The 27,956-nt window shown below is 37.6% G+C and overlaps 5 protein-coding genes and 1 long non-coding RNA gene across 11 annotated transcripts in view; 1 reads left to right on the forward strand and 5 right to left on the reverse strand.

The window, feature by feature from the left end:
* Positions 1–27,921, forward strand: LOC142979513 (uncharacterized). The gene is made up of 3 exons (XR_012959827.1): positions 1–228; positions 21,379–21,555; positions 27,298–27,921. It is a non-coding gene; the product is annotated as an uncharacterized LOC142979513 (long non-coding RNA).
* Positions 3,224–8,669, reverse strand: LOC142979568 (uncharacterized). Of its 3 annotated transcripts, none has more exons than XM_076124569.1 (7): positions 8,559–8,669; positions 8,045–8,305; positions 7,392–7,509; positions 6,400–7,142; positions 6,088–6,322; positions 5,956–5,989; positions 3,224–5,649 (listed from the first exon to the last, which is right to left on the reverse strand). In XM_076124569.1, the coding sequence occupies exons 2-7, from the start codon at positions 8,124–8,126 to the stop codon at positions 4,246–4,248; spliced, it is 2,616 nt and encodes an 871-aa protein (XP_075980684.1). In that variant the 5' UTR covers positions 8,127–8,305; positions 8,559–8,669; the 3' UTR covers positions 3,224–4,245. The 3 variants fall into 3 exon arrangements, with proteins under 3 accessions (XP_075980684.1, XP_075980683.1, XP_075980685.1); XM_076124568.1 differs by lacking the exon at positions 8,559–8,669 and adding an exon at positions 8,391–8,490; XM_076124570.1 differs by lacking the exon at positions 8,559–8,669 and having other exon boundaries at positions 8,045–8,157; positions 8,275–8,414.
* On the reverse strand, positions 8,942–10,231 carry LOC142979520 (uncharacterized). The gene is made up of 5 exons (XM_076124467.1): positions 10,094–10,231; positions 9,584–9,938; positions 9,459–9,512; positions 9,195–9,356; positions 8,942–9,087 (listed from the first exon to the last, which is right to left on the reverse strand). The coding sequence occupies exons 1-5, from the start codon at positions 10,125–10,127 to the stop codon at positions 9,048–9,050; spliced, it is 645 nt and encodes a 214-aa protein (XP_075980582.1). The 5' UTR covers positions 10,128–10,231; the 3' UTR covers positions 8,942–9,047.
* Positions 10,600–16,784, reverse strand: LOC142979503 (uncharacterized). Of its 3 annotated transcripts, none has more exons than XM_076124440.1 (4): positions 16,622–16,784; positions 12,114–12,136; positions 11,344–11,527; positions 10,600–10,983 (listed from the first exon to the last, which is right to left on the reverse strand). In XM_076124440.1, the coding sequence occupies exons 1-4, from the start codon at positions 16,645–16,647 to the stop codon at positions 10,641–10,643; spliced, it is 576 nt and encodes a 191-aa protein (XP_075980555.1). In that variant the 5' UTR covers positions 16,648–16,784; the 3' UTR covers positions 10,600–10,640. The 3 variants fall into 3 exon arrangements, with proteins under 3 accessions (XP_075980555.1, XP_075980554.1, XP_075980553.1); XM_076124439.1 differs by having other exon boundaries at positions 12,114–12,283; XM_076124438.1 differs by lacking the exon at positions 16,622–16,784 and having other exon boundaries at positions 12,114–12,469.
* On the reverse strand, positions 17,585–18,358 carry LOC142979595 (3-oxoacyl-[acyl-carrier-protein] reductase FabG-like). The gene has a single exon (XM_076124624.1). The coding sequence runs from the start codon at positions 18,356–18,358 to the stop codon at positions 17,585–17,587; it is 774 nt and encodes a 257-aa protein (XP_075980739.1).
* Positions 18,785–27,956, reverse strand: part of LOC142979512 (uncharacterized) — a 43,853-nt gene continuing 34,681 nt past the window's right edge. For both annotated transcript variants that reach the window (XM_076124451.1, XM_076124452.1), the window contains exons 3-5: positions 24,546–24,664; positions 21,952–22,045; positions 18,785–21,561 (exon numbers count right to left, since the gene is read on the reverse strand). In XM_076124451.1, the coding sequence (XP_075980566.1) occupies positions 21,400–21,561; positions 21,952–22,045; positions 24,546–24,664 (375 nt within the window). In that variant the 3' untranslated portion in view covers positions 18,785–21,399. The remainder of the gene's footprint in view (positions 21,562–21,951; positions 22,046–24,545; positions 24,665–27,956) is intronic.

Consider the following 27,956-nt stretch of genomic DNA (forward strand, 5'->3'; position numbering starts at 1 on the left):
TTACCGTTTGTTATCGGTGAGAATAATTCGCCAGACAGTTTGGAGGTGAAGATTGGGGTGTGTGCGGTGCGTCGTAAACACGCCTCTGGGAAATACCTGGCGGAACCCACGGGCCGACGCTACTTATTCCTGCTGCAGCCGCCCGCCTCCTGCTGACTGAGCAAACGCTCATTGACGTACTTTGCCTCAGTTTAACTCCACTTTTTTTTTCTTCCGCAATCGTTTAAGGTAGGTATTATTGTTACCTGCTAGAGTTTGGGTTAACAAATAACCTTTTATGTTACGAGACGTCGTTTAGGTGTGGCGTGTGCAAAGCTGAATAAGTACATGGCTTCTGTACCAATCAGTTAGGTACATACAAATAGGTAGGTTAGATAATTTAATCTCAGCCGAAAACTTAGCTTAATGTATGTTAATTTTAATATGAATATCTAACAAACTTACGCACGAAAGGTATATATTGCTTCGTATTTCTTATTGCTACGATTTTATGTAAAATGCTTGAATATTACATGAAACTGTTATATTCGTTGTACCGAAAGCTGTAAATCAATTCGGTTTCATAAAAATATCTGTAGGAGATTTACTAGATATCGGGGCTCGGCCCACCACCGTGGGAAATATGAAAATTGGAAATACATGCACGGCTCGATACGGCGTCAAATAAATTTCGACCCTATTTGTAAGCGAACCTCAATATCGCAAAGTACAGTACTTGTATTGGAGAGTACGTCGACGACGATTCCGCACCGACTCACTACGACGCGACTATCTCAATGTGTATTGGAAATTGACAATTTATTGGACAGTTCATAAATTATACCATTATTTACCTATTAAAGTATTTACATTATTTGGCATGAAGTTGCTTAAAATGTATTTCTTTTTACGAATGTAGATCACTTTTATACGTATATCATTGAGTCAGTAGATTGGTAGCAAGGATTTTTTCTAATAAAATAAAAAAGGTTTGTCCTTGCGGCGTGTGACCTAGTTCGGTTAGAGTGGGATTACAGGACGGGTCCAATGTTTTGCCCATCAGAGTTTAATGCGTTCCCAGCCGTCCCTACTCATCCCATCGGAAGCCAACTTATTAGAATCTATTTTCTCTTTTCTTATACAACGTACCACCTGTTTGTATAGGATTTACGAAGAGGTCGACTTTTATAGGTACAGTAAGCAGGGGGCAAGTACTCAATAAATGATCTTTTTGATTACGAGGGCTATACATTACTCTTTATTTTATAATAATAGGTAGTAGAAACTGACATTAAATCAATGCCGATTTATCAGAGTCGATCCCTTTATGTTTCATGATATAAATTGTAACAAAGAAACTATACCGCGTATTAGAATAAAACCAGGTAATAACAAGCACGATATTGCAGGAGCTCTAACCTATTAAATATATTGGTGCTGGAGAATCAGCCGCATGGAAGCTTTTGTGTGCATCCTTTTTTCCAATGAGTATTTTAATACTTTTATGATTCCGATATTGTATAATCCGAAGCAGAAAGTTTTTAAATATAATACATGTTACCTATCTATATGTTACCTTTTGAAAAAAAATGATTTATTTGAAACCATTGATTATGATGAGATGTAGAGATATTCTTAAGGAAAAAGAATTAAATAGAAGTATGGGTATTTTTTGTAACCTTAATCGGGTGGACTATAAATAATTGTAATTGCACTTTGTGAGGTAAACAATTCAATCAAAATAAATATTTGATATACAGATTACTTTATATTAATTTCCTTATAATGTCAATTAATTTCTCTTAATTCTTCTAAAATTATGTAATTCAACACTCCATCACAAAATGCTACCAGAGCAGAAAATGACATAATTTAAGGCAAACCCAGTTTTTTATTGCACCTGACTGCGGCAACATTAATTGACTTAGAAAATTAATCGATCGTTAGCAACCAGTAGCCGTTAAACACTGCTGAACTATTGAGCCTTTGATTTATACAGTAATTAGAACAGGTGGAGGAATTACTCGATACCTGAATTAAAAATAGTAAAGCAATTTTAACAATCGATTCTATTTTGATTTGAATTTTGTTGTTTACCCCAGGTGTGTTACTATATTATAACGTATTGGTGTTTTTTAAACAAGTTGTCACATCAAAGTTCAAAGTTTCATTTCAGGCTTTAGTCTTATTCTTAAATAAAATAAGTAACTATAGTCTAAAACTTAAATGTTATCGCTGGTATTCGATCTAAAATTATTTACCGACCTATTTATAAAACTGTAGATAGCTGTTTGGAGTACTCGATCCCAAACTAAACGTTGTTTGTTACGGCTATGTAGATACTGAAATATTTGGTACATTATTAGGGAAAAAGTAAAGGCGGCAAACTGTGGTGCTTAGTATTCAGTGGGTGACTCCCCGGGCGCGCTTACTCAGGACAGATTGTCGTTTGGACTACATTTTTGGACATGTCTCCACGTCGCTTGTTGTTTGGCAACCCTTTCTATTCGGTTTTATCTTTGGACGTCGTACTCAAGATAATTTTTGTAACAGCGAATGTTAAGTTTTATAATGTCAGTTTGTTTTGAGATATTTTTCTTTACTCTTGCTTTTTGTGGATGATTATATTCCGACAATTGTACAGACCCTTGAAATGTACGGTTTATCTAGAGTATAACTGAGACTACGGTGTATGTCTCCACCAACCTAACATACTTTACCAAGTGGTCAAGTAACTACAGTTGGTTTTATTTCGACCGAATATACATAAGTAATTATTGTTGTTGGGTAAATTCGGTGTTAGTATCCAGAATGACATGATGTGAATGCACGTGGTGCGGTCGCGACATGCATGCTATCGAACAACAAACGGAATGAGCTGAATGGAAATTGGCATGGCGTGGCGGCTGCCAGATACCGACCACACTTTTATAATGTACCGTATTTTGGCTGTGTTTGTTTCGCATACGTAACAAAAATATGTTGTTGTTTTATAAATCATACAAAACCTCATAGCGTTGAATGTAGAGTCCCTTATTTGTAGTAGTTTTACGACGTAGAGGTTGAGGTGACTAGAGCTCAATGCAGTAACATATATATATTATTATATGTAAATGTTTCATTATTTTTACTTAACAGCAATAAGCTCTTACTATTTTTTTTGTTGTAGCAGGGGTTTTCTTAGTAATTGAGGATAAGTAAAATAACTATTCGGGGCTATTGGCCCTTGGGTCTATATTTATATTACTTCAACTTGTACTTGGATGTGCGTATTTAAGGGGCACGTAATTGTGTACAATTATATTATAAGAAGAATCGTAAACACTTTTTAACAGTATTGTACAATCGTGCAGTGTAAAGAGGCTTCGCAAACACTCGCGCCGCCTGCTCGTCCACTGTTTGAAGGAATCAAATAAAGCAGACAGAATTGTCACGCGAGTTACCACCTGAATAAGAATATCCCCCACTGATAGAATAATAAAATAGATAGATATTTTTTAAACTAATGTAAGGCTATAGAACTATTTCAATTTATACGTCGAACAGTATCTGTAATTTCTAAATGCTTCATTAATGGGTACACAACTTTCAATGTTTACAGAGATTAAATACAACGTAATGTATTTTTAAGAATTTTCCGGTTCGTCAATTTTGGAGTATTTATAATAGTACATATTTTGTTTAAAATATTGTTCACTTTGCTTCTGCTTTGATATTACTATACGTAGGAATTTGTCGAGAATTATCAAAACAGCATGGCAGCGTAAGCGGCTAGATCGCGTCACTTGCGCTTGAATTCCCATACTGATGGTACATAAACAGGTTCAGAGCCGCAACGGCGAGGCTGCCAGTGCACACGTCCCACGTTATGAAATGGGAATTAAATTGTCTGTGAAGAATACAACAGGATTACCATTTATTCCCACCAAACTCTACTTCGTATCAAACATGTTGCTACACATACAATGCTCTGCTAGCACCGGCTCATAGAAATGACGGCCTTGCGTACGCAGCGATGGACGCGTGTCAGCATTTATAAATACGAATCCTAGGAAACTCTTGGCAGGTCGTGGTCGTGTGGTATTCGCTGCACTGCGCTGCAGCGGGATAGAGCTTGGCACGCCGCACGCCGGCTCGGGTTTGTGTATCGTAAACACTCGCCGGATTACGAAATGCAAAATCGCTTTTAAATATTTATTTATTAAATATGTTTTCCTAACAAATCTTTAACATTACATAGATTCTATGTTTAAATGTAAGTACCAACTAGTCAATATAATCAAAATGATGCAATTCGTGATGAAAATATGATGGTTGTTCAGATGGAAAACGTTTAGGGATCCTTCGCCCAAAAGTTTTCAATGTTATTGGATATGAAGCTTCAAACATATAATGGTGATTATTTCCAGCTTCGGAAAAATAATTTAAGGCCTTGTATTTTACAACTGCCGGTCTGGTTTGATGTTGAACAGGCCTCTGATCGAAAGGTTTGACGACAGTGTTATTAAATCCTTGATTTCTTTTGAGAAACTTTAAGTATTCTTCTTGAGTTTTTTTCGGTACAAGTTTGTGGTCCATGTAAGGTCTATCTGTTATTTTGGGCATAAAATTTGAATATTCAGGACTCTGTAGAGTATTATTTTCTATTTCTCTTTCAGGTGGTCGGAGTGGTGGTTGCAGAGCATTGCTGAATTGTCGATTGGGATTCTGAGAGTCGATCACATTGTTACTGAACACTGGTAGGTGGACGTTAGTAGGTTCCAAATAATAAGGTGCATGAGGACTCTTTGTTTCCTGTTTGATGTATATTTCGTCTTCTTCTGGCGGGCTTGGCGTGAACTCCGTGTAATTAGGAGGATCATAAGATTTTCTATATGCGTAATCTCTTCTATCATGATTCATTGGTAGTAGATTAACGTTGAAACTAGCATTAGACGGTACGGTAGGGCTTCTGTATTTTTTAGGTTTATCTGGAGATTTTTGCAACGTGTTTAAAATGTTCTCAAGATCTAGTAAACTTAATGGCGGTGAAGTGCTTGCAACCAAGTTTACTTCGTTTTCTAAACTCAACAAATCCTGTTCGTTGCTCTGTTTAGTAAAATATAGTTCACCGAAATATTTTTTCAGTTTTGATAGCGGGGATCTTACAGTTCTCTCCCAAAATGATCGCGGCGGGAAACTGTTTTCATTTAATACTGTATGAGCTGATTGCTGAAGCACATTTTGTTCTCTTCCTACGTTGTTATCTATTTTTGAATCTGCGCTCCGTATCAAGGAAGCTATTTGTCTCCCGAGGTTTGAGAAATACGCATCATTTGGATCTTGTTTATACTTGGGTGTAGTAGTTACAGCTACGTATTGGATATTCGACATTGGTAAATCATAATTTCTGCGGGAATTTTCATAATTGTCAGATGGTTTTAAGTCTGGGCCTAAGTGAAAGGGTGGTGCTTTCGGTCCCTTAGGATTCATTCTGTGAATAAGTTCTGAAATGTATTTAAAGTTAACATCGTTCAATACGGGACTATTTTCTTTAGATGTTCTACGTCTTGATTGTTCTAAATATGAATTATTATCGACTGTTGGCAACTCATCTTCTGGTCCTTCAGCTGCGTTAAAGTCTGAAGGTGGTTTATGTTTCATTTTTAGACGCTCACGTATTTTTTTCATCTGTAACAAAAAACTAAAGTTAACTAAAGGTAAATACAGCAATTCACACTAATTATATTATTTCAAAATACAAAGCTTCAATTGCAATTATTTCATAGGTTGGTTTCTATGAGAAAATCTGTGAGCTAATATTTTATTAAAATGTAGTGAAAGGATAATTTATTACTCTTATATTTTCTTAAATATTGATTTACAAATTAAAATTACATACTAGCCATCACTTTTAGCTAGTATTAATAGAGTGACGATTAGACATTATTGGCACATGCTTCTGGCTTACATTTTCGCAAATTGTAAATTACTCACCAGTTTCACTCGTTGGGCTTGCTCGGAAGTCATTCTGAAAATATTAGAAATAAAAATGTTAAATAATTGATCACAAAATTATTAAATTTTGTTATCATGCTTTTACACGATAATATACTATATGTATATTACCTAGGATCTGGATCTCCTGCACGGTATATGATTGTATCTTCAACTGGCTTCGGATTAAGTGGAGGTCTCCGGGCTCTGTGACCTCTTCCCTTGTTGCGCCTCACGGGATTAGTGGGCACTTCGGTTGTAGCTTCAGGGTTGTCAGTATCATGCGTAGGGTCAGATGTCGGCGCGTCTGAACCATTCGGCGCATCGGTGGTAGTCGCTACACTATTATCTGCGGCTTTTGTTGTTCCTAAATACAAATAATTTAGTTAAATATAGGTTTTTACTCAACATGACTTTCATTATAATATGGTAATAATTGCAAACCTATTGATGGGCAAGGTGGAGCCATTGGTGGTACAGGTACTATGGGGTACATGGGTAAGACTGGTGGTGGCGGCAAACCTATCGGCGGATAGTATGGCGTGTCACTGTTCGGTAGGAAAATAAACGAAGGCAAGGGCGGACGTGGTCGTCTATTAAATATAACAACTTTTTTATGTCCATGTTCCCTGTCATTATCTTTGTCAGTATCGTCAGTGGTCTCCGTGCTACTGCTTTCTGATTCGTCGCTGGAGTCACTGGAGTCACTGTCAGATTCAGAACTAGAGTCTGATTCGAATAAGCTGTCATCCTCTGTAATGCGCAGTAATTTTCTTCTTAGGCCGTGGACTTTCGACTTCTTTTTTCTACTACGGCTTCTCCAAGATCTGCGTGCCTTTCTTCTTACTTTATTCTCATTGGCGTCTTCGCCGCGTGGACGTGTTTTCCGACCAGCTCCACGCCTGGTCCCACCTGCCGCTCGCATTGTACCACTACCACTTCTTCTTGTTGAATTATGGTTATCATTTGTTTTATTAATAACTTGCGATTCAATTGTTTTGAAAAATTGGTTATATAACCAATCACCAAGATCGTCACTGTCTTTTGATGTTCCACCAGTTCTTTCGATTATAGTATCAGGAGTAGTAGGTGTTGGAAACTTGTCTACTATTGGGGGAGTGTTTATGGGGTAGTTACGATTAGGCTCAGCCAAGTAACGCCGCCGGAAATCTTCTGTTAATTTTGTACTGAAAATGTGAAATTATTGTATTTTTAAATTGTTCTGGTGACGCTTTCCAGAGGAATTGTTATCAACGTTATTATGAGAGAGGGTAGAATAGTTTTTGTCAGTTTACGTTCTACAATAATGTAGCTATAACTATAAAAAAATAGAAGTACTGTTTCAGTAAAATCTATCACTCGTTTTGCATACAGAAAATAAGAAGTTGAAGAATATTTTAATCGTCTTGGTAATATTTAATTCTTGGTATAATTACTTTGGTTCACATATTTTAGTATCAGTGTCGAAGTAGTATCCTGGGTGACAGTGACATCCGATCACACACCCGGGTATGTTATCGATGCAGTACTCGAATCTACCGTGCGGTCCACATTCTGCAAATAATATTATTAAGAACCAGACACTTTTACGTATAATTATTAACACTATAAAATAATAATTTGTTTCTAATATTGAGTGGTGATATAGGCTTCCTTGTTGCGATATGTTAGGTTGAACTTTTCATGCTGCTTTCGTTTTTTCGTGACATAAAATATCTGAATCTTGAATACTGGTGTTCTGTTAAACTTCTCATTTATTTTATGTTTTGAATATAACCTTAATAACGGTGTTGGTTGTTATATTAACCATTTGTGGTGTAAAAAATGGTTTATCGCAGTCCATGTTTTTCCAAATGAGCGGAGTTAGCTTCACGTACCAATTTGTTTACAGTTTCAATAATCTTGATAACTAGTGTAGAAATGTTAGTTTCGATCTTGATATACATTTGCACCTTTCTCATCTTTCATTGGGGTTGGTTATTGCTATTTTCGCAGGTTTTTTAGAAAGAAAAACTTCACAAGTTCAACTCCAGACACAGTAAATTAACTGCATTAAATATAATAAGTAACTATTACACATTTGACATACCGTATCGTAATTCCACCGAATGTGTGGGGCACATCGGTATGAGACAAGTCACCAATAAGCACAATAAAACCGAACACGACATGGCAGCAAAAAAATCCTTGTGAAAACAACACCTGAAGACGTAATCAAACAAAGTTTCCACAGGTTTCTAGATAACCTCTTCTTAAGACTAATGTTTCTTCATTTGTACTAGAAAGCCACACGAACATGTTCTCCTATAAGCCACTTACTACTATAAAGCTGATTCCTTTCATCTCTTTCCTGAAAATAGAATACAGTTTGTACAATAAGTATAGGTTTATTTCAATAACTGGGTTACGACTAGAAAAATCATGTGTGCTCTAACAATAGTGTACACTTCGACGACTTATTGGATTGTACTAAACAATGGTGTATTGAAATGATAAGTGAGTGAGGACTAGCTCCACTTTAAGTTGTTTTACAATGTAAGTGGCGGACTCTTTGTTCCACAGACAAATTGGGCTATGACAAAACAATCTAATTCCGATGCTACCGTGGTTTTTCAACACCATGATTCCTTTCTACCGAGGAAAGTCACAATTTTACAAATATTACACAATTCATAACAATTTTACGCAATTCCAAGAACAATCATTATCAAACTATAGAGCTCGGGCTACTATTTGGTCCGTAGTACGTAGCTCATACGGCGCGCTACACTGCCTAGTACCTAGGTACACAAAATGTAATATTGATGGCGTTAGTCGAGACCATTTATCATTTATTCAGTCGCTTGAAATATTACGTGTATTACTTTCTCGAACGACAAGTTAAATCGATTGTTCGAGAAACTTATAAAAGTTAGGCCTCCGACTTTTCTGTTTTATAACGTTGATTATATTTGAATTGTGGTTTGATGAAAAAAAGAACTTTTAACTTATAACAATGTAATTTATTTCTTAACTTTCATTTTACAATTACAGTAAGTAATACATATAATATAAACTTGAGAAGATACTTAAGTAAGTAGTTATTATTGTTTTCAAACTTCGTCTCCGATGTCAGGAATGCCTTTCAGTCCTCTGAAATAATAAAAATATTTTATACTTATTGGCTACCTAAAGCTTAATATTAATTATCATGTCATAGTTTCAATTTGGAGGTATAATGTTAAAAGATATGTTGTTACTTGGTGCACTCCTCAGGTAGAACACACTTGTGTGTTCGGTCGTCGCGCACGTAGGGGTGTATGCAGACACAGCCTGGCTCACAGAACGGGTAGCAGGGACGGAGCCGGTCACGGGGGTTGTCGCACGACACCGACGCGCACCCCGCGAAACAAGCCTCATACCTTTAGCAAGATATAACCGAATAATTATACATTTTAACAAAAATTAACACACAATTTATCACGATGGTTGATGACATGTTTCAAGATAGTAAGAATAAATACCTCTCGAGTGGTCTATCACAGCTCATAGACAGTTTCTTTTCGGGCTCTTTCTCCCTGAAAGTATATGTTAAATGTAATAATATTCGTTATTATTGTACGACTGTTCGGATATATTCATCACTCACATGTAAGAGGCCGGGTGTCCTTCTCTCTCGCCGCTTTTTATAATATTTTGTTGTAAATTATTGTCACTATCAAAACGTCTATTTCCTCCTCCTCTATACGATGCTGACATATCGAGCTCCCTGTCTCTTTGTCTGTCAATAGCGTTGAACCCCTTCGACTCAGCGTCTTCCATGTACCTCTGACCCTCGTAGTCACGTCTCCACTTGTCATATTCTTTGTGTTCTTCTATCGGTTTAATCAATGCCTTTTTCCTCCAATTCCTTCTGTCGTCTATTAGAGAGTGCCTTTTGTTTCCCTCAACATCATCATAATCATAACCACCCCCGGGCCGAGCCGCGAATGCAACCAAATTATCTGTAATGTAAGCTCGTACTTTACTGCCATTGTTTTCCTTAAATTCAAATGTTTTTATTCGTGGCAAAATTCTATAGCTTTGAGATTCTGTTGTGTACCTATAAGTATATTTTGTGTTCAAAAACTGGTAGAAAAATAAAATATAAAATACTCACACAACAATAAAGCGACTAATAGTAACTTTCGCATTTTGATTAAGCTTGTTCTGTAAACGTGTATCAATTTGATTTCATTTTTCAGTTTTCAAAATGGCTGCTGATTTATCGCTCCGTTTCACATAAAAGTGTATACAGTACTAATCACTGTAAATTAGTCTTGCACTCGCAAAAAAAAAGCCAAACGGATGTGTTTGCTTTCACTACTTTATCGATCATAGATAAAAAAATCACAGTAAAATAGCCATAAAAAAGAGCATTTCTTTTTAATTTTATGCTTATCAGTACTGGCCAAAAAGAACAAGGTCAATTAGTTCTTTATTATTTTTTCCTAGTACTTTTAGATTTCGAATTAGAATAAGAGTATAACTAACTATAACTTGGTTTTAAAACTACAATTGCGCATTTGTTAGATTATTCCTATACGTTCATGCTTATAACGAGTCTTGGATTATGATTTAAAGGCTAAGGTGATAAGGAATAAATTAAACGTAGATTGAGGAAAGCATTTCATTATATTTATACTTCATTGTCAATATAAACTTAATTAACTAATTCTTTTAGGGTTATTACGGTAGACATCATCTTGCACGAGTTTCCTCGGCTGTAGGGCTTTGATCGGTGGCGGTGCTATCACGATGTTGAAGTAGTTCCCCATTCTTGACACTTCAGAGCCTCGCTTGAAGTCGTCTTTTTGATTGGGATTAGCGTTAACAGGCTCTCGGTTAATGTTCGCCAGCATGGGTAGGTTGTTCTGAGCTATGTCATTGTCAGGGAAGTCTCCACCGTTGTGGCCCCTTGCTTGCTTGTTCGGATACTTGCCAGCTGCCGGAGCTCCTCCTGACTTGCTGTCCGACCTTCTTGTCGGTACTGGTATTCCCATTTGTGTCCTGTAATTTTGAATGTAACCTTAATTTTCGTGATATTATGCCCGTTAAGGAAACTGCAAGCCAGTGACCTGGTTTTAATTTTAACTGTGCAGGATGGATAAGAAAAGCTATTAGTTCCTATGTATTTTTAACATATAAATGTGCTTTTCAATCGGTTGGTCTTTTTAATCTAACTACTTCCATAACTTCGTGAGACAGAGATTTACATAAATAAGTTTTATCTAGAGCCCTATTATACACATTAGGTTAATATAATAAATAAAGGCTTGTAAAAATGGGTCCACAATGTTCTCAAGTAGTTTGTGTACACTGAATCTGGATGTGTGTCAACTGTTTGCGAAGTAGAGAGAAGGCACCCACGGAGAGCAGTCTTGCGGCAGCACGCACTGATGCGTGCGGTCGTCGCGCACGTAAGGGTCCTCGCAGATGCAGCCCGGCTCGCAGTACGGGTAGCACGGCCGCAGGTGGTTGCGCGGGTTGTCGCACGACACCTCCGCACAACCACCGAAACACGGCTCGTACATCTCGTTGGCCCAGTAACACGCTGGAATCACATCATAAACCTTTTAAACATTCAGATAAACATCTTTAGTTATTTTGTTGGTCTTGTATTGATTCTGGTAAACCACTTTAAATGTATAGTATCCACATTTATAAAACGCTAAGCGCTATAAAGACAAATATCTTCCCAATGAATCTTGAAAACACATTTTACACTTAGCGAGTGCGCAATTTCTCACATCGGCACATTATTGGGTATCTGAGGGCACTAAATCTAGTTGCGGACTAGACTTTTCCTTTTGTAGTCGTTTCCACAGGTCCATTACTGGTCCCACAGGCGCTACTAGATATCCCCAGACTTACCGTGCTACTTCTAAAACTTAGACTGTGTACTTACATACTTACATGAGAAGAAATCGAGTGTGCGACTGTCGCCTTTGTAAAGTGCTCACAACTTTTTATAAATCTCTCGGTGCTTGGAAAATATGTTGCTTAGCTTAAGCGCCGTTCGAGATTTATGATCGCTTGTCAAAATGGTGGAACATGACGTATTATTTCAAACGTTTTACAGTATCCTGGTATACTTAAGAGTAAGACGTTATGAAAACAAATAAGGAATATATACCAACCTTTCATAATTTTGTCCTCATCTCTACAAATTCGGTTTTGTATACAAAATGAAAACGCGAGGAGAAAAGTGAAATATTTCATGATGGAAGTAAGAACACACAACTGCTCGTATCAATAGGTGGTATGTGACTATCGGCGATTGTTTTCAAATATTTTTTCTTTACTCTTTCTGTGTGTTTGGTGTGGAGAGTGGTTTTAATAATAATTAATATATGGCGGGGTCGCTCGTGGTGGGATAAGGTCGTCGAGCTGTATGATAAGGGTAGGTGCGTCGGTAAACATGGAGAGAGCCGGTTAAGCCGCGTTTGATTGAATTATTGCTTGCGTTGTAATTTCGAAGGTGGCGTCAGGTCACGTACTGCCGATACTATGAATATCATGTTATGCATTTTGAAATATGGACTTATATATTTAGGTAAAAAAACTTTAAAGACAACTACTACAACTTTCATCTACGAATAAACTTCCCAGCATCTACGTTGTGAAGTAGTTGTCAAAAATGAATTACACGTATAAAACTAACTAGCACATTTTCTTGTCTGTAAAGTTTTATGAGTAATGGAATTAGGTTTAAGTTCGTTTAATCACACACGATCTCGGTTAACACCAAATCACTTTAGTTTCTTTATATGTTTTTTTCTGTTAGAGAAGATGTGTTGTACTGACCAGATGTGATGCATCATTAGAACGATATTAGCTTGTAACGATGCGTAGTTTTCCTTCATACCTATATCATATTTGGATATTCATTTATTATATCGAAATGAACGGAAAATCATTGGACAAAGCAGTTACTTAGAGGTTTCTGAGCGAAACGATGTTTGATTCATACATATACATACAGGTTTACCTGGAATAGTAGTCGTGTAGTTGCCAAACATATATAAGAACAAATAATATGTTGTTTGCTTAGACACCGAACGTGTACCGAGTGTTTTCTATAGCCCAATAAATTTGTCACCCACAATGTGTAAAGGGATCACGCGAAAAACAAAGGTGTCCTCACTTTATAAGAGGCTCGCCCATTGAGTCCGTTATATTTTTGCTAAATCATACCTACCTGCCGACCTGCCCCTTGTGAGGGAAATATTGGAATAATCGTGATAGATGTCCTCAAACGACGAATATTCGAACAAAGGAGACAAAGCCAGACCAGTAGCAGTACAATAAATAGTACAAGGAACAGACGATAAATTGGGATTCCGATCTCTTTGGCTCGCCTCCTATACGTAGCTAAATACCTTATTGTTGCACGTGACTTGACAAGTGCTACCGATACACCTTATATTAGTTCTTGGACGAGAGGAAAGCACACAACTCAGTATTGGGTATCCGTTCATATACAAACACATACAACAATACATGTATGATCGAAGTGCAGAGCGCGCGTTTGATTATATTGTAATATGTTCCAGTTATGTTATTGACACAGTTCGTGTGAATAGCTGATAGGAAATTAATGAAAATATAGAGTTCCCGATAGTCATCACGTATTCTGTCAATTTGGGTATTTATTGAGGACGCATGGTTGGATAGGTCTGAAATTTTCAGCGGACCATTTATGTGTGGTTTCACGGTCCGTCTGCTATGAATAAAAACAACGAATGAGTGGATTTTTGTTCCGCGTCGTTTGTGTTTTTATTCGGGAATTAGAGTGCTATAAAAATAGCGGTCAAATTTTTTCCAAAATTCAGCACAAAATTTTTCGTTAGTGACCTCGAGTGCCGTAAGACTTTAAATAAACAAAAGCAATCTTGGTTATTAAACGTCTTAAAATATTAGAGAAGACGGATTATCTAAGGTTTAAAGAGACCTTCGCTTAATTCCCCAAAAGTAAACTGCTAAAGGATTATTCATCATGGCATCGGCTGTTGGCAGCTGGTCTGAGATTTAGCGCTTTATACATATATTACTAATTAAATTGTCCAATATACATACGTATATGTCAAGAATTTAGGAATACATTATGTATATTTTTTATATGTTAATTTATATTTCACTGAATGGCAAATTTTATGTGAACACATTTCTAGAGGCAGAAATGAAAATAACGTACCTAACCTGGCTATATTAGTAGTAGTAATTGAAATAACAAATCATATTCGATTGTATCTTCGTTTTGAAGCTTTTCTAAGGATGACTGAGACATTTCATATTTACGGGTAAGATCCGTTGCGGAAAATAGCTTACTCGATAAAATATGATTGGCTGCGATCTTTTTTATTGCCCTGTCGATGCGCACCTTGTGCTCATGTTTGTAAATAAACAGAAACATTGCAAGTTGACACGCAGAGACTGATATTATTTTATCACTGAGCTACGAGCATTTTTAAACGTTACGCAGCTAGTTTTCTAGATAAATAGGTCCCTCCATATTATAATAATGTAATTAATTTTGTGAGATCTACTTATTTCCTAATATAAACATCATGCTATCAGAGCTCCGGAAATACTGAGACCGTATTCATTAACTTTGTTCGTGCAACTTAAACACAATCAAGGGAACTTGGTTTCAATCAGCAATATTTTCCGATATGTTCGTACTTAATTAAGTCCATGCATACGTTTAGCAGTTTCCTTGTAGCTGCGTTACATATTCGCAGCACGCGCAATACAAATTACAAGTAAAACGATCTGCTGTCCCTTTAAATAGACGTCTCTCGATTGCACATCCCTTTCCTATCAAAACAAATATTAGCTACTCTGAAATTGACTTACAACTTTATGTCTGTTGAGATAAGGTTTAGAATCGAGTAGTAACTGTGTCAAAACAAGAAATGATCACCTACAACCCGCATTGGCCGGTCTCTAGGGCCCAAGACTTCCAATATATTTGTGCGGGCTCGCGACCTGGCAACTCTTCAAGATTACTGTCAGCGAATACGACAGGCCGACGTGCTCTGAAAGGGAGATGACCGATAATACGACCTAGTGCAACCTCCTTACACCTCACACCGGGACCAGTAATAGCGTGATAATAACTGTTTGATGTTGCGAGGACTTCTCACATTTATAGAGTGTTGTATGAGAACATTTTGATAACCTTTTGCGAGTGTTATGTTTATTTTAATGTTGATGATAATATAGTGGTTCGGCGATAGCGCATTACACCAAATCAAGCACCTTCGAGCCTTAGACGCTGATTAGAGACGCCATGTATTACTGTATTTAGCGGCTGTGGAATTGTATAAAGGGTACTTGTATGTAGGTTTAGAACATCCTATTACGTAGGTATATTGTAAAGGTATGAGAGTACTTGAGAGACAATAATATTTATTTTAATCATTATAATATCTAAATTCTATTTTCTAATATAAATGCAGACTTATAATATAACACTTTCGAATCTACAAACTCGATACAGCGTGAGACGAAGTAACCTGCAGCAAACAAGTGCACTAACGCAAGTCGAACTTGTACACAAAGGAGAAACAACGGCCGAACATTGTTTAATATCGTCGTAAACGTAAACTAACACCCCAACACGTAGATTCACGGAATAATGCAATATACGTGCTATTGCAACGTTGCTATTACATTTATGACATATCACTATTTGTAATATAATATCTGTCGTGTTTACAACTAGTACGTGACGCAGCGGCACACTTTATCGAAGATGCACCAAGTATCACTTAAGTGCACCTCGCTTATAGTGCTTTCAGTTCCGTGAAAATGGATGTTTAATTATCTTTGCTACATTATTCAAGCGATTTTGAGACCTCGCTTGATGCAAACGTCTTTGGTTTGATTGTTACACGGAATAAACACGTGTGTGATCCACAAATTGTTATGTATTTAGGGTTGGTTGCTTAGTGGTACTGCTGGTTCTTTAGTGTGATTTCAATATTTTAACTCTGTTTTCAAAAACTGTGTTAAAATGATTCAATGAAAATAATTTGTAGTCAATTTCAGTAATTTTATATAAAAGGTTATAGGTAACACTAGGAAACTATCAAAGTTAGAGGCCGCTACGGTTTATGGCGATTGACGAAAACTATAACAAATATGAAGGGATGTGTGAGTATGTTTGTGATAGGGGACTAATCATGTTACAAGCGACGTGACGTTTGTGCAGTTATGCGTGCCGAGAAAATGTATTTATTTGAATTAGAAGAAATAAGTAGTCATAAGTATTTTTAGTAAAGTATGACTTTCGTAAGACAGTTACTTATAATGTCTGTGTTGTAAGTTTCCGTCTATTAAGGAATTATAAGATTTATATTTATAAGGTACTGCTTTAGAATACGATAAGAAAGTACCTCATAACGATATAACATTAATTTAAATGAGATACAGGGCGGGTAACTTTATCTTGTACAAAATTACTTCATCTAATTAGCTACATTGACTAATTTGTTAAACATAATGTGTGCGCACGAACATTACGTAACTTGCAAGAACACCGATAACCGCACAATAATCAACACGCGAAAGAACGATAATTACAAGACTCATTGACAAAGTTACGAGCGCCGCGGTGTCGGGAAGAGAGTAAAAGTAATACCCGTGTATGTGTGAGTGGCGCTGCATAATTGAAAGCCGCGGTTTGGCCCAATAACAATGGAACCCGTACAGTAACGTTCGCCGCGTATAAATTAGGGAATTATATTAATCGCGTATAACGTAGCGTCGTAGGCGAGCGCCGCCCCGAGCGCCCGTGCGCCCCGTGCGCGCCTAACGACCTCACTCTTGTTGCGGATTACGTACTTGTAGCTGAAAATTACACTTTATTACGGTTTCACTCTAGGAATCCGAGAACTTTAATTAGAAGATCCTCTATACGGATAATAATGCTTAAATATTCCACTACAAATGTTTTTACATCCTTCGCTTAGAGCTACTATTTACATTACTAAATTAACAAGACGTTAAGAATATACCTTTAAAGATTTTACATTTCGACTTCACATTTCTGTCTTAGATTCAAAAAGATGTAAAGGGCAGGTTTGCAGACATTAACGCCCCCAACGATATTATTTATAATTTAATTTGAGTACGCTGTAGAGAGTACAATCAATTTGCAAGAAGATTATACGAGGGAAATTAACGCAAGATAACGCGGTATTAGCGACCCACCTGGGGAAGGATTCGGTCTTCCAGATAAGTAAATATATTGCCCTCGGTTACAGAAAAGAACAGATATTTAAGAGAAAACACTGTAATGTAATTGTCGCTGCAATCTAAACGAGCCGCGACGAAACTCGAGGGAACATCTAACAACGTTTATCAGTACTATGTTCCGGAGGCTTTTGTTTATTATGAGGCTCGATACACCGCGTTACATATTTTGATATTCATTCTCTTTGTTCCGGCGGGTATCAGCGAGAAATTTAAGTTTTCAACAGACTTATCACAGTTAAATAATGTATGCTGAACATAGTAGAACTTTGCATTGTTCTGGGAACATAATACGAACACTGTAGATAATATAGATGTACGTGTTTATTCTCAGTATATATCTATGCATTCACAAACCGCCGGCGTCGCCCAACATTAGTCCGCAGTCGATGACGTAGCAACTTCCATTAATACAACTCGCTCTATCACTGGCTAGAAACAACACTAGTTCCGCTACATCTTCCCCAGTAGTTATTTTCTTCAATGGAGATTTCATTTCAATGCCAGTGAACATCGTATCACAATCTGTATCGCTCATACCGCCTCTCCGAAATAGCTCCGTTTTCACAGGTCCTGGGTTCACAGAATTCACTCTAACTCCTTTGGGGCCCAATTGCAGCGCGGTGCATTTTGTGAACATGTCCAAAGCCGCTTTCGACATGCAATAGGGGGTCATAACAGGTATTGGTTTGTTCGACAATATACTGGAGATGTTTACGATGTTTCCTTTAGTTTTTGTCAAGTAAGGTATAACTTTGGTAGAGAGTAAGTACGTTCCGCGTAGATTGGTTGTCATAACTCGGTCGTAAGCCTCTGCCGGCGTGTGTGCGCCGGGTACAGAGTTTACTCCCGCGTTGTTTATTAGCACGTCGATCTTACTGTACTTCTTTATGGTTTCCTCGACAATCCTCTCTATGTCGTTCTCTGAAGTTATATCGGCAATGATGAGAAGTGGTTTTAGGTGGTTGAGTTTCTCGCATTGGAGTGCGATTTTTGTTAGATTGTCGTGGTTTCTTCCGACTAGTGCTAGTGTGGCGGATGATTTGGCAAATCTGATCGCACAGGCTGCTCCTATACCCGAGCTCGCGCCGGTAATTAACACCACTTTACTATTAAAAGACATGTCGTGAGTCCTGGCCGGTGTGAGACTGCGCGGTACAATGGCGCACTCCTGCATTATACGCGACTGATGCCGGCAGTGGAACACTTCCGCGTGTGACATGTGTGTATGTGTGACCACAAAGTGAAACTGCAAGGATCTTGTATCAACTTTTACTTCCTGGATTTAATTTCGTGTTCTGCGTTTTTGTTTTGATAAGATCTTTGTGGAAACTTGTGTATTGTGTTATTGTATAAGAAATTCTACCATTACAATTTCAGTTTAATAAGTACAATTAGTGTAAGTGATATACATATATGTAGAACTACAGCTAATGCAAAAGCTTTTAAGATAATCTGTTCGACTCCGGATAGTAGAGTCGTCGGTATCTTTACTAAAATGTCAGGATTAGGAGATGTAGGTAAAAAAAAGTCCTCATTTCTTCTCATACATTTTATTTGAGTCATCTCGATATACGAAAGACAACATTTAAAATTTGAAGCGAATTTTATTTACATCATCACTTATACCGAAACGAAACTTATCATAAAAGCTCCCTAAATTGTCTTTGGCACTTGCTTTACACTAATACTGTAATTTTACATTTAAGGATGAACAGTTCGATAGAGTAGCGTGAACAAGAATATAATGGAAGAAAGATCATGACATTTGAAAGCTTAGACTTAGATACATTGGAACAAACGCTCGACGAATATAATATCGTATACAAAACGTTTCACAGAAGCATAAAACGAAACATTTCGTATATTTGCATTTCGATCATAGATTTGAAATGCATAGCATTTGTTGAAACATCCAAATACTATTGTAGAGAGATTGAACGGTCGTCGTAGTTTCGTCATCTTCGCAGGTGGACACTCGGCCTTAAGCAATAAGGATCGTGATGCCAATACTTGAACAGAGGGAAACGGTTTATACTCCCAGCAGGGATTTGTAGCGGCTGTAGCATTTGCATATTTATCTACAGACTATAATTATCATTGCAGATTCGTTTTCTATGTGGTAAATATTAATAATTACATTTCTTTATTCAAGGACAGAAATGTTCACAGAGACAGGATGAATTATTAATTTCAGAAACATTAACTATTTATGAATGATTATCGAGGACAATTTTTACTGGCTATCGGATGGTTGGATATACTCGTACTGAAGAGTGAACATAATATTATATTTTTATGAATGAAAATATCAGATATCGACATTTAGTTAATTAAATGAGATTACTATTCGTAGCACATGAAGCAGACTAGTATTGGCAGGTAATGTTTCCTATATGACTATAACTACTCGATAGTTAAAATTGATGTTGAAAGCTGAATAGCAACAGAATTTACTCGCATTTTTAGGAACGAACAATATCAGGAGTAATAAAGTCAATTGAAATGTTAGTTTTATTTTCTAAATAAAGGGGAAGCACGTGTTGTAGTTACATAAATATTGGGTTGAAACGAGCCATACGTTATTGGCGTATACGGTCGATAGAACATTGATGATTATGGCGCGAGTAAAATCTGTTAAATGCACTCTACCGTACACTAGTAAATATAGCCGAATAGTAGCCATAAAACACTCGTAACTTTGTACAAAAATGATGTGTGTAAACACTGGAGGGAGTGCGATACTGGACGTTTGTGTTATTACCACCCTTTTACACTTAACACCTTAGCATTAACATATACTTACAGCTACGTAACAGTACATTATAATTAAAACTTAATTACGTACTTAATAAAATAGTTTTTGGTGTGTACAGGAACTTAGAGGTAGGGTTGAGCAGCGATTCAAACTTTAATCTCATTATTGAGTTTGTCGGCTGTTTGAGGCACGCGTGTGCTCCCCACGAGCTACGAGCCATGAGGTACGAGCGAGCCGCGATGTTCCACGGTTAAGGTAAACACACGATCACAAAGATTAGTGGCGTGGCGCACGTCGAAATCGAAATATGTTCATATTTGTGGTATATAGGGCAGAGTCCGGCCGCGATCGATATACGCCGGACCAATATATTATTATTTTGTTCGACCAAGCGTAAAGGAGCTACACCAGAATATTACGCTCACAGCCATTTTTAAATGAATTTCGATTCACTTATCAAAAATGATTTCGATGAACTGGAAACTTCCGAAAAATAAATGCATTAGCGCTACAATACTGTGATACACTATCACCTACGTTACACGATTTTATTATGAATTCAAGCAGGTACATTGGACTCCCGACTTATAAATTGTCATTAGTTTTGAAAATAAAAACGCTACTTACAGAGATAAAATACGACGTTTACACCCTACTTAATATCTAAGTTACCCTTACGAATGTTGACATTGAAATTGGCTACAGTTGGAAAACAATGTTAATGACTAGAATGTAAAAACTAGATTTATATAAAAATAATTAATGTTCCTACTCCTACGACTACAAGCGGCTGTACACATCTACAGTTAAAAGTAAAGTATATACATCTACCACTGACTTCCATGCCTAATAATATAAGACTAATTAGAAAAATCTAGACAATAACTAGATACTAGACACAGAATTTGAAAAGTTGACTGCTTATAATCGAACGACTAAAATTCGAGATCACAATATCGCTTGGCAATATAACCTTAACAATAACGACTAGCAACCTAGTGGAGATCAATACAATAGTAATATCTAGTTAGTAGTTTGATTCTAGGTGAAAATATCAATCGATGAACGTTGACGCTATAATGTATAAGCTCACTCAGAGTTAATTGTTTAAATTCACGCAAATAAGTACCGACAATAATATTTATTCAGACCATCATTGGATTAAAATACTAGAGTTTACATAGTTCTAAAATGAACGAAGATATCCGACATTGTCAGAAAGAAGTACAGAAAGAGACAGGATTTTATCGCGCGAAGCACGCCCCAAAACGACTATACATTTAGTAAAACATTTTTTGAAAGTCGATTGTAGAATTGTATGAGTTATTCGTAATTAGACGATGTATGTTTTGGTGTTGACAGTAACACTTATTTGTTTGTTAAAGTGATCAGTTTTGGGGGTGGATCTAGGAGTTCTTGAGATGATGTGCGTCGTGGTCGCAGCGGCGCAGCACGGCGAAGTGTGTCATCTGGAAGGTATTGGTGGAGCGACTGCCGCGCTCCAGCGTGCCCGTCATCGTGTAGCCCATGTTGAAGTCAGCCTGCGTCACGTTCGTCGTCAGGTACAACTGTTACAACAAACACCATTAGCGCTTCAGAAACACGATTTCCTATTTCCGATACCATTGTGATACTTTTGTATCGTTGGCTTGACTGTTGGATATAATTCGAATCAAAATTATCGATAGTGACTCGATAAAAAAGTCGCAAATGTTTCGTTATCACCGTCTTGATTATAATATTTATTTTGCTTGCAAGTATGTAGAGTTTACTTTGGAATCAGAGAATATTTTGCTTTTAGGTTGCCATAAACTAAAGCTGGGTTTAAGTCCTCCATTTACGTTTCAGTAAATTCAAGAGAGACTACTGTCACAGCGAGAGTATTCGCACACCTAGATTAAGGTAGCATTAAGGTTGTATTTACTAAATGCTAGAAGATTATATAGAATGTTATGTACCTTAAAATCAGCATCAGTGCCCATATGTTTGAAGGTGCCTACGATGTAGACAGCATTTGCACCGCTAATAACCATTCGAGCGTGAGTGCTGTGCCTGCAACAACAATAAACCATTATACTCTCGGAACAGGTCCCGAACCTCTTTAATAATATGCTAAGTGTAGTGCACTAAATGAGTTGCACTTTGAATTTACTGTAAAGGTTATACGAAGCAAGAAAGCACTCTATTTTGTATTATTTAGTGCTACCTGACGTAATTTATACGATGAAATTTAAATTATAATAGTACGTGTGGTTTTGACGAATATTAAAATTTTCAGTACTCCACAGTCGCAAACAGATGCACTGCTGCTATTGATATAGACATACATTTGAAATTTCAACGTTTAGATAAGCTTAACTGCAGTAGAGTACTAAAATTTAAGTCAACTCTCTTAGTTTCTTAACCAATATAAACCGTTATCTTTGAAGCTACTCGCTTTAGAAAATTTCGCTTAGAAGTTTCCTAAAAGCTGTATTGTAAAGCATGTACTATGTATAAATAATGTGTTTGTTGTTGGTGGTTGTATGTGGAGCGACAGATAATGTGTGACGGTGCAGTTTGTCACGCCCCCGCCGCGCGCCGCTAAGAATTAGTGCGCGACGCTTACCTCGCCGCAACCACCACCTTGTAATACGCCGCCGACGCGCGGTGATTTATCTACGGTCGACTGCCTCATAACTACTGCCCCTACGTATTATTTGCTGTTCCTCGGACACGTCCTACTACGTGATAAATTGTTATCTAAGGTCATCTCTCGGTTATTTTTACAAGAATTGATGCGATTACCCGCATCGCTGCGACATTCACACTGAGTGAAATGAGCAGTATTTACTTTGCTTTCATCATCGAAAATACGTCACCGAATATTTGGTGTGATATTATTGAAGGTAGGACCGGCAAACTGGCAGGGTTACGCAAACTAATTTTAGGAGAAAAAGTCACGTGTAAACTTTGAAACTTGAGTCTTCCTGATGCATTTGGAAAAGCCGAGGAGTTCGCATGCCGGTCACGTATCCCAGTTAGTAGGGCGCGAATCCAACACGTACCTACCGCGGGCCTAACAGCCCTGTAATGGCCGCCGCCCTATAATAGCCTCGAACATCCTCGCCTCTGACTACCCACCAGCAAATTAAAATCCCTTTATGCGTACTTCTACGCTACTTTCTTCAGAGAAAACGAAATTAAATCGACGTTTCTGAAATTAGAGCCTCCGTTTGCAAAGAGCTCCTCGGAATAGATATGTCGGATGTGATTGTAATACAAATTATTTAAAAAAAAAGCCCAAGTACTTTGTAAATATGTTACTGATTCGAAGAATATTAAATCACATACAAACTCTTGTACGTTTTGGTATTTGGATCATAACTTCAAAAAATTATAACAGTGTAATGAACTTAATGTTGAAAAGCTCTTGAATAGTAGGCCAACTCCGGCCTGATATTATTATTTAAGAGTACTTATTACACAACTGGACTCAACTTTTGTTGCAGATTTATAAAAGCCAAAAAGCTGCTTTGAATTTCACAAAATAGTTGAGTATTTTATCTACATCGAAAATAGGGCAAAGCATAAAAGTGATCTGTGCGAAGGCTATCGTGAGATACAACTCATTTAGGCAAAATAGTGGGACGAGCGGCAATAATCGTTAACGCTAACTGCTCCCGTTTAACCGGCGTGTCGTGGAGCTTCCACGTTTTTCTCCGGGAAAATTTGTTTTCGACAATTTCTCTGATATAAGAGGAAGTCGCGTTGTGCACCGTACTAAAAGCTTGCTCTTAGTGAAATGGCATTAGCTATTAATATCGGTTTAGATCAGCGTTCAGCGAATAAAATTGATTGTTGTCGATAAGTTCACTCGCATCTATGTGACGTTAATGATGTTTTTACCGCTACATTTGTCGCTAATGAATTTCTCGCATGTAACATATCGGTGGAACCGACGTAATTTACAAAGAGATTTGCTGAGCAAGCGTTAAATAAATACTTTATGTTGTAGCGGTGTGATAATAAATAGCACTTCATTCGCGCTAAGCCCTTAACGTCCGCCATCTTTATTTACGGCACGTTCTCGCTGCTCCTCAGTGTTGGCGGGAGATGGCGCGATAGTGGCGCCACTTCCCGCCGTTTGTCAAATACCGGCTTAGCGCGCTCACCTGAACCTCCACAGTTAATTGCGAAAAGCACGTTAACGCGCTACAAACATGATATAATGTTTCCTCTCCGCTCTTAAAGCGTTTAATTATATTTTTCACTTTAAATCCTCGCTTTGTGGAGAAAATTTGTTGTGATTTTTTGTTTTAAACCTTAATTTACTTAATGCTCCACTGAACACTCATTCCCTAACGTGCACTTGGTACTTTCGACTTTTTATTTCAGTGACGTAAGTACCAAGAAGAAACTGGGACATACAGATTCTTCCGGATGTTTTACTTTAGGTATTACTGCTTCGCAACTCAAGTAACATTGCAATTGCATTGCAAGGCAACACGTGCTAATTATATAACCATAATGTTTTAAAAGCTCATAATGTGTGGTTCATCATTTCTCTCACCGTCTAGTACCAGCCACTTCAACAACTTTGCAGCGCGAGCGCCGCCACCAGCACGGCTGCAGGGTCCAGTACGAGGACGAGGCACTGCGCGCCCACCCCTCCTCCGGGAACATCAGCACCTGCACACAATTCACAACACAAATATTATTTAAATCTAAAAGATTTTAATTGATTTTAAGACTCCTATTTCTGTTTGTAAAACTTCTGTAATGAGAGCAGACAAGTTTATTTTCGTTTCCAAGTCCGCATAAATTAATTTAAAAACTCCACCAGAGCCAATCATTCCTTGCGAATGCTCGATTGATGTTGTTTTAACAATCAACCCTGCGCTCGCCAGGCGATATTTTACGCGAGTTGCGTCGGTATCTTCAATCTACGAATGTAAAATGAGGGCTTCACGAAATGTTGAGTACGAATTAACTAAATTACAAAACTTTACAAGCCTTTCGACGGCGGGTTGAAAAATAGCTTTTTGACTAAAACTAATATTGCTAGCCAGAAACAAAACAGAACGGAGTTGTAACGAAGTTGTTTCAGGCGTTCGAGTTTACAACCGCGGGCGATGGGAGCGGGTTACCGGCTCCGCGCTCGTTTACGTTTACAGCGGGAGCTGTTCCGCCGGCACCATCATCGATAACGCAAACGCGGAAGCATATTGCCACCGAGACTCGTTCGCTCGATTGGCTCCTGGCATTCCGTCCTCATTTTCTTCGCGGGCGTCTCGGGCAATATTTTTTTTTCTCGTAAAATGTTTTCCTGCTTTCGACAATATTGCGCCAGTTTCAAAGGGGCGGAGTCGTCGGGGATAAAATCGCTTTCACATTGAGTGAGCACACTAATGATTGAGTTCCGTGCGGTACGGACGAGTGGCGGGCCGGGGCCGGGCCGGGGCCTGGCCGGGGCCGGGCGGACGTCTCGCACGGGGACACCGGCACGACGCGTCCGCTCACCCCGCCGCAGACCCTTTGATCAATGTACTCCACTGTTTAATGGATTTAAAAGCATTTCATTGTTACGGATTTAGAAATGCAAGGATTTCATTTAAGCCATCGAAAATTAAAATGCTAGGTAGTGGAACTAGAGGAGAACATTCATATCCAGATTTAATTTCTCGTAGCCATGTCAATGAACTCAATGAATCTACGTTATCAGTTTTTAAGAAGTACGATACCTTTTAAGACAAGCTTTTCCCTTGCATGCCTAAAATATATTTAATACCTCCATTTTTTCAGGGCATGTAAAGCATCGCAGTGTCCAACTCGCATTTGGACAGCGTGGTGGACTCAAGGTCTAATCCCTCCCCCATTTGAAAGGAGACCTTTGATCAGTAGTGGAACAGTAACGGAATAAAAAAAAAAATTCGGGCTTATGAAAATAAACCATACCTGGTTTTAACATACTGTGATTTCCCTTACTTTCTAACACTTTTTATCGTATATGAGGCATACATAACAATAATATTGTGTTACTATTAACGCGGCACGAACGTCAATAGCGGTGCCACTAAATTAATACAGCTGTTTAATGTTCAAAGTACGTCGGCGGCTGACTGGTCGTAATATAAAGCTCTACGGGATAGTCGGAATTTGGAAAGTCACGTCTATTCCCTGCGGTGTGTGCCAACTCGCCGATGTCCATTACGAGTTTTGGATAGATAATTTTGACTAACGTTTGCCATCACCATTTCACTAACTCAGATTCCATAAAGCTTAACAGCATTCAGTTAAATATTCACTAAAGAAAATTTGCGTTGATTTCGAATAAAATATTATTAGAACAAATGCTGGAATGTTCTATCTTTGATGAAGTTATTCAAAAAGGAATACTGCGGTTTCAGGGCGTTGAAAATGTGATAAATCTGCTATTTTATGTTTGAGTAAGGTAGCACTGAGTTTAAGATCTTTCATTAAATTAAGAAAGTAGTTTCGAGATATGTATCTTTGTCGCCTGTTTATTTATTTTCTCCTCCCTTTATGTTATATTATTACATACATTTCCGCTACTTTACTACTACTACAACTCACACTAAATACAATTCCCTAGCAACTTGGTTGAATTTGTATGTTTCTCCTTCCTCAAAAAAACACGAACTAAACTATTAATTTTAACTTGATGATAATTTCCAATCTTTGTAATTATTCCCACATCGAAGCGTGGTTCGAAATTTCTATTAAGTCCACAGACTTTTTATATTGGAGCAGACAAAACCTGTTCAATGACAGGCGTTAATATTCAAAAGCCCTCGTGGTGGCATCTATCAACACCTTTTTATATGAAGCAATCAATTCACGACTCGAGAGTCGTCCAATTACGGAGCGATCTCGAAACGATCTATTAATTACTTCGTGAACTGCGCACTGTGCATACGAACGTGTCTCAAAAATAAAGAATGAAATTGTTTTTAAAGAGTTTTTTTTGTTTCGGAAAAATGTGGTTCAGTTTCGTAAATCACACATACAAAAGTTTCCTCTTGAAACAGTTAGTTTAAATAATCATGTAGTTAATCACAGGTCTATCAATATTTTGAGCTCTTAATGACCCATAATATCAGATAATTTTTAAAATTCATATACATACAATAAACAATTAAGATTTATGACGCCAGATCTCAAATAAATCGAATAACGTGAGTACTTAACAGAAAGCATAAGATTTTTCGTCAAAACGTGTTTCGGGAACGACGCGGCGTGCATTCGAAAATATGCATTCAAATCTGCGGTAATTTTAATGGTATTTTAAAATGTCGATGCAGATTACATGGAGCTGATGGAAGCAGCCGATAGTCACGCGCGCCCACTCCACGTGGAGTGTTCGCGCCTCGAGCCGCCGCCCGCGCCGAGCCGCCGCCGTCAGCCGCTGCATTTACGAGCCTACAGCATGAGCATCAATTTACTGGAAGTGCTGCAACCTGCTCGACGAGTGCACTGCACTTTAATGATTTATATTTCAACTCAAAATTATTTTATTACGCTTGCATTAAACATCTCAGAAGTTACTAAAAAAAGGATACAGCAATCATTGTCTTGAATAACGTAGACAGCAATCGAAATCAATTTTATCTAAGGTGTATCTAGAGATACAAATTAGATACTAAAAATATCCTACAATATACTGCTAAAAGTAAATTAAATATTTGCTCTATTATCATCTAGAAATGGAATTGTATTTAATTATATTAATATACCATTCGTGTATCGATATATCACGTCCCAAATACATAGTAAATCATTGGTCAGGGCAGTCGATTTTAAATAATGGCTCTGCTTTGTAATCATTTATATGGCTTTTACAAGCTTGAATTACATGTTTGAAATAAAATTTAGGCCGAAAATAAAAATACAAATATCAGAAAGCATTCGCTTTGCGGGGAGCAACAGATTTAAGCAAGAAAAACTTAGTTTCTCTGGTGCT

Source organism: Anticarsia gemmatalis, chromosome 16 (assembly GCF_050436995.1).
Source record: "Anticarsia gemmatalis isolate Benzon Research Colony breed Stoneville strain chromosome 16, ilAntGemm2 primary, whole genome shotgun sequence".
Lineage (NCBI taxonomy): Eukaryota > Metazoa > Arthropoda > Insecta > Lepidoptera > Erebidae > Anticarsia > Anticarsia gemmatalis.

Bases quoted from the DNA above. Each gene is read 5' to 3' on its own strand.
- LOC142979568 (XM_076124569.1), bottom strand. From the start codon at position 8,126: ATGTCGTGTTCGGTTTTATTGTGCTTATTGGTGACTTGTCTCATACCG. The intron at 7,143-7,391 runs GTAATTATACCA...TCACATTTTCAG, and splicing joins ACTAAAATATGTGAACCAAA to TACAAAATTAACAGAAGATT. The intron at 5,650-5,955 runs GTGAGTAATTTA...TTTTTGTTACAG, and splicing joins AAGCCCAACGAGTGAAACTG to ATGAAAAAAATACGTGAGCG.
- LOC142979520 (XM_076124467.1), bottom strand. From the start codon at position 10,127: ATGCGAAAGTTACTATTAGTCGCTTTATTGTTGT. The intron at 9,939-10,093 runs GTGAGTATTTTA...CTTACATTACAG, and splicing joins ATTAGTCGCTTTATTGTTGT to ATAATTTGGTTGCATTCGCG. The intron at 9,088-9,194 runs GTAACAACATAT...TTATTATTTCAG, and splicing joins CTACCTGAGGAGTGCACCAA to AGGACTGAAAGGCATTCCTG.
- LOC142979503 (XM_076124439.1), bottom strand. From the start codon at position 12,195: ATGAAATATTTCACTTTTCTCCTCGCGTTTTCATTTTGTATACAAAAC. The intron at 11,528-12,113 runs GTTGGTATATAT...ATGTGATTCCAG, and splicing joins TGAGGACAAAATTATGAAAG to CGTGTTACTGGGCCAACGAG. The intron at 10,984-11,343 runs GTGGGTGCCTTC...TCAAAATTACAG, and splicing joins CTGCCGCAAGACTGCTCTCC to GACACAAATGGGAATACCAG.
- LOC142979595 (XM_076124624.1), bottom strand. From the start codon at position 18,358: ATGTCTTTTAATAGTAAAGTGGTGTTAATTACCGGCGCGAGCTCGGGT.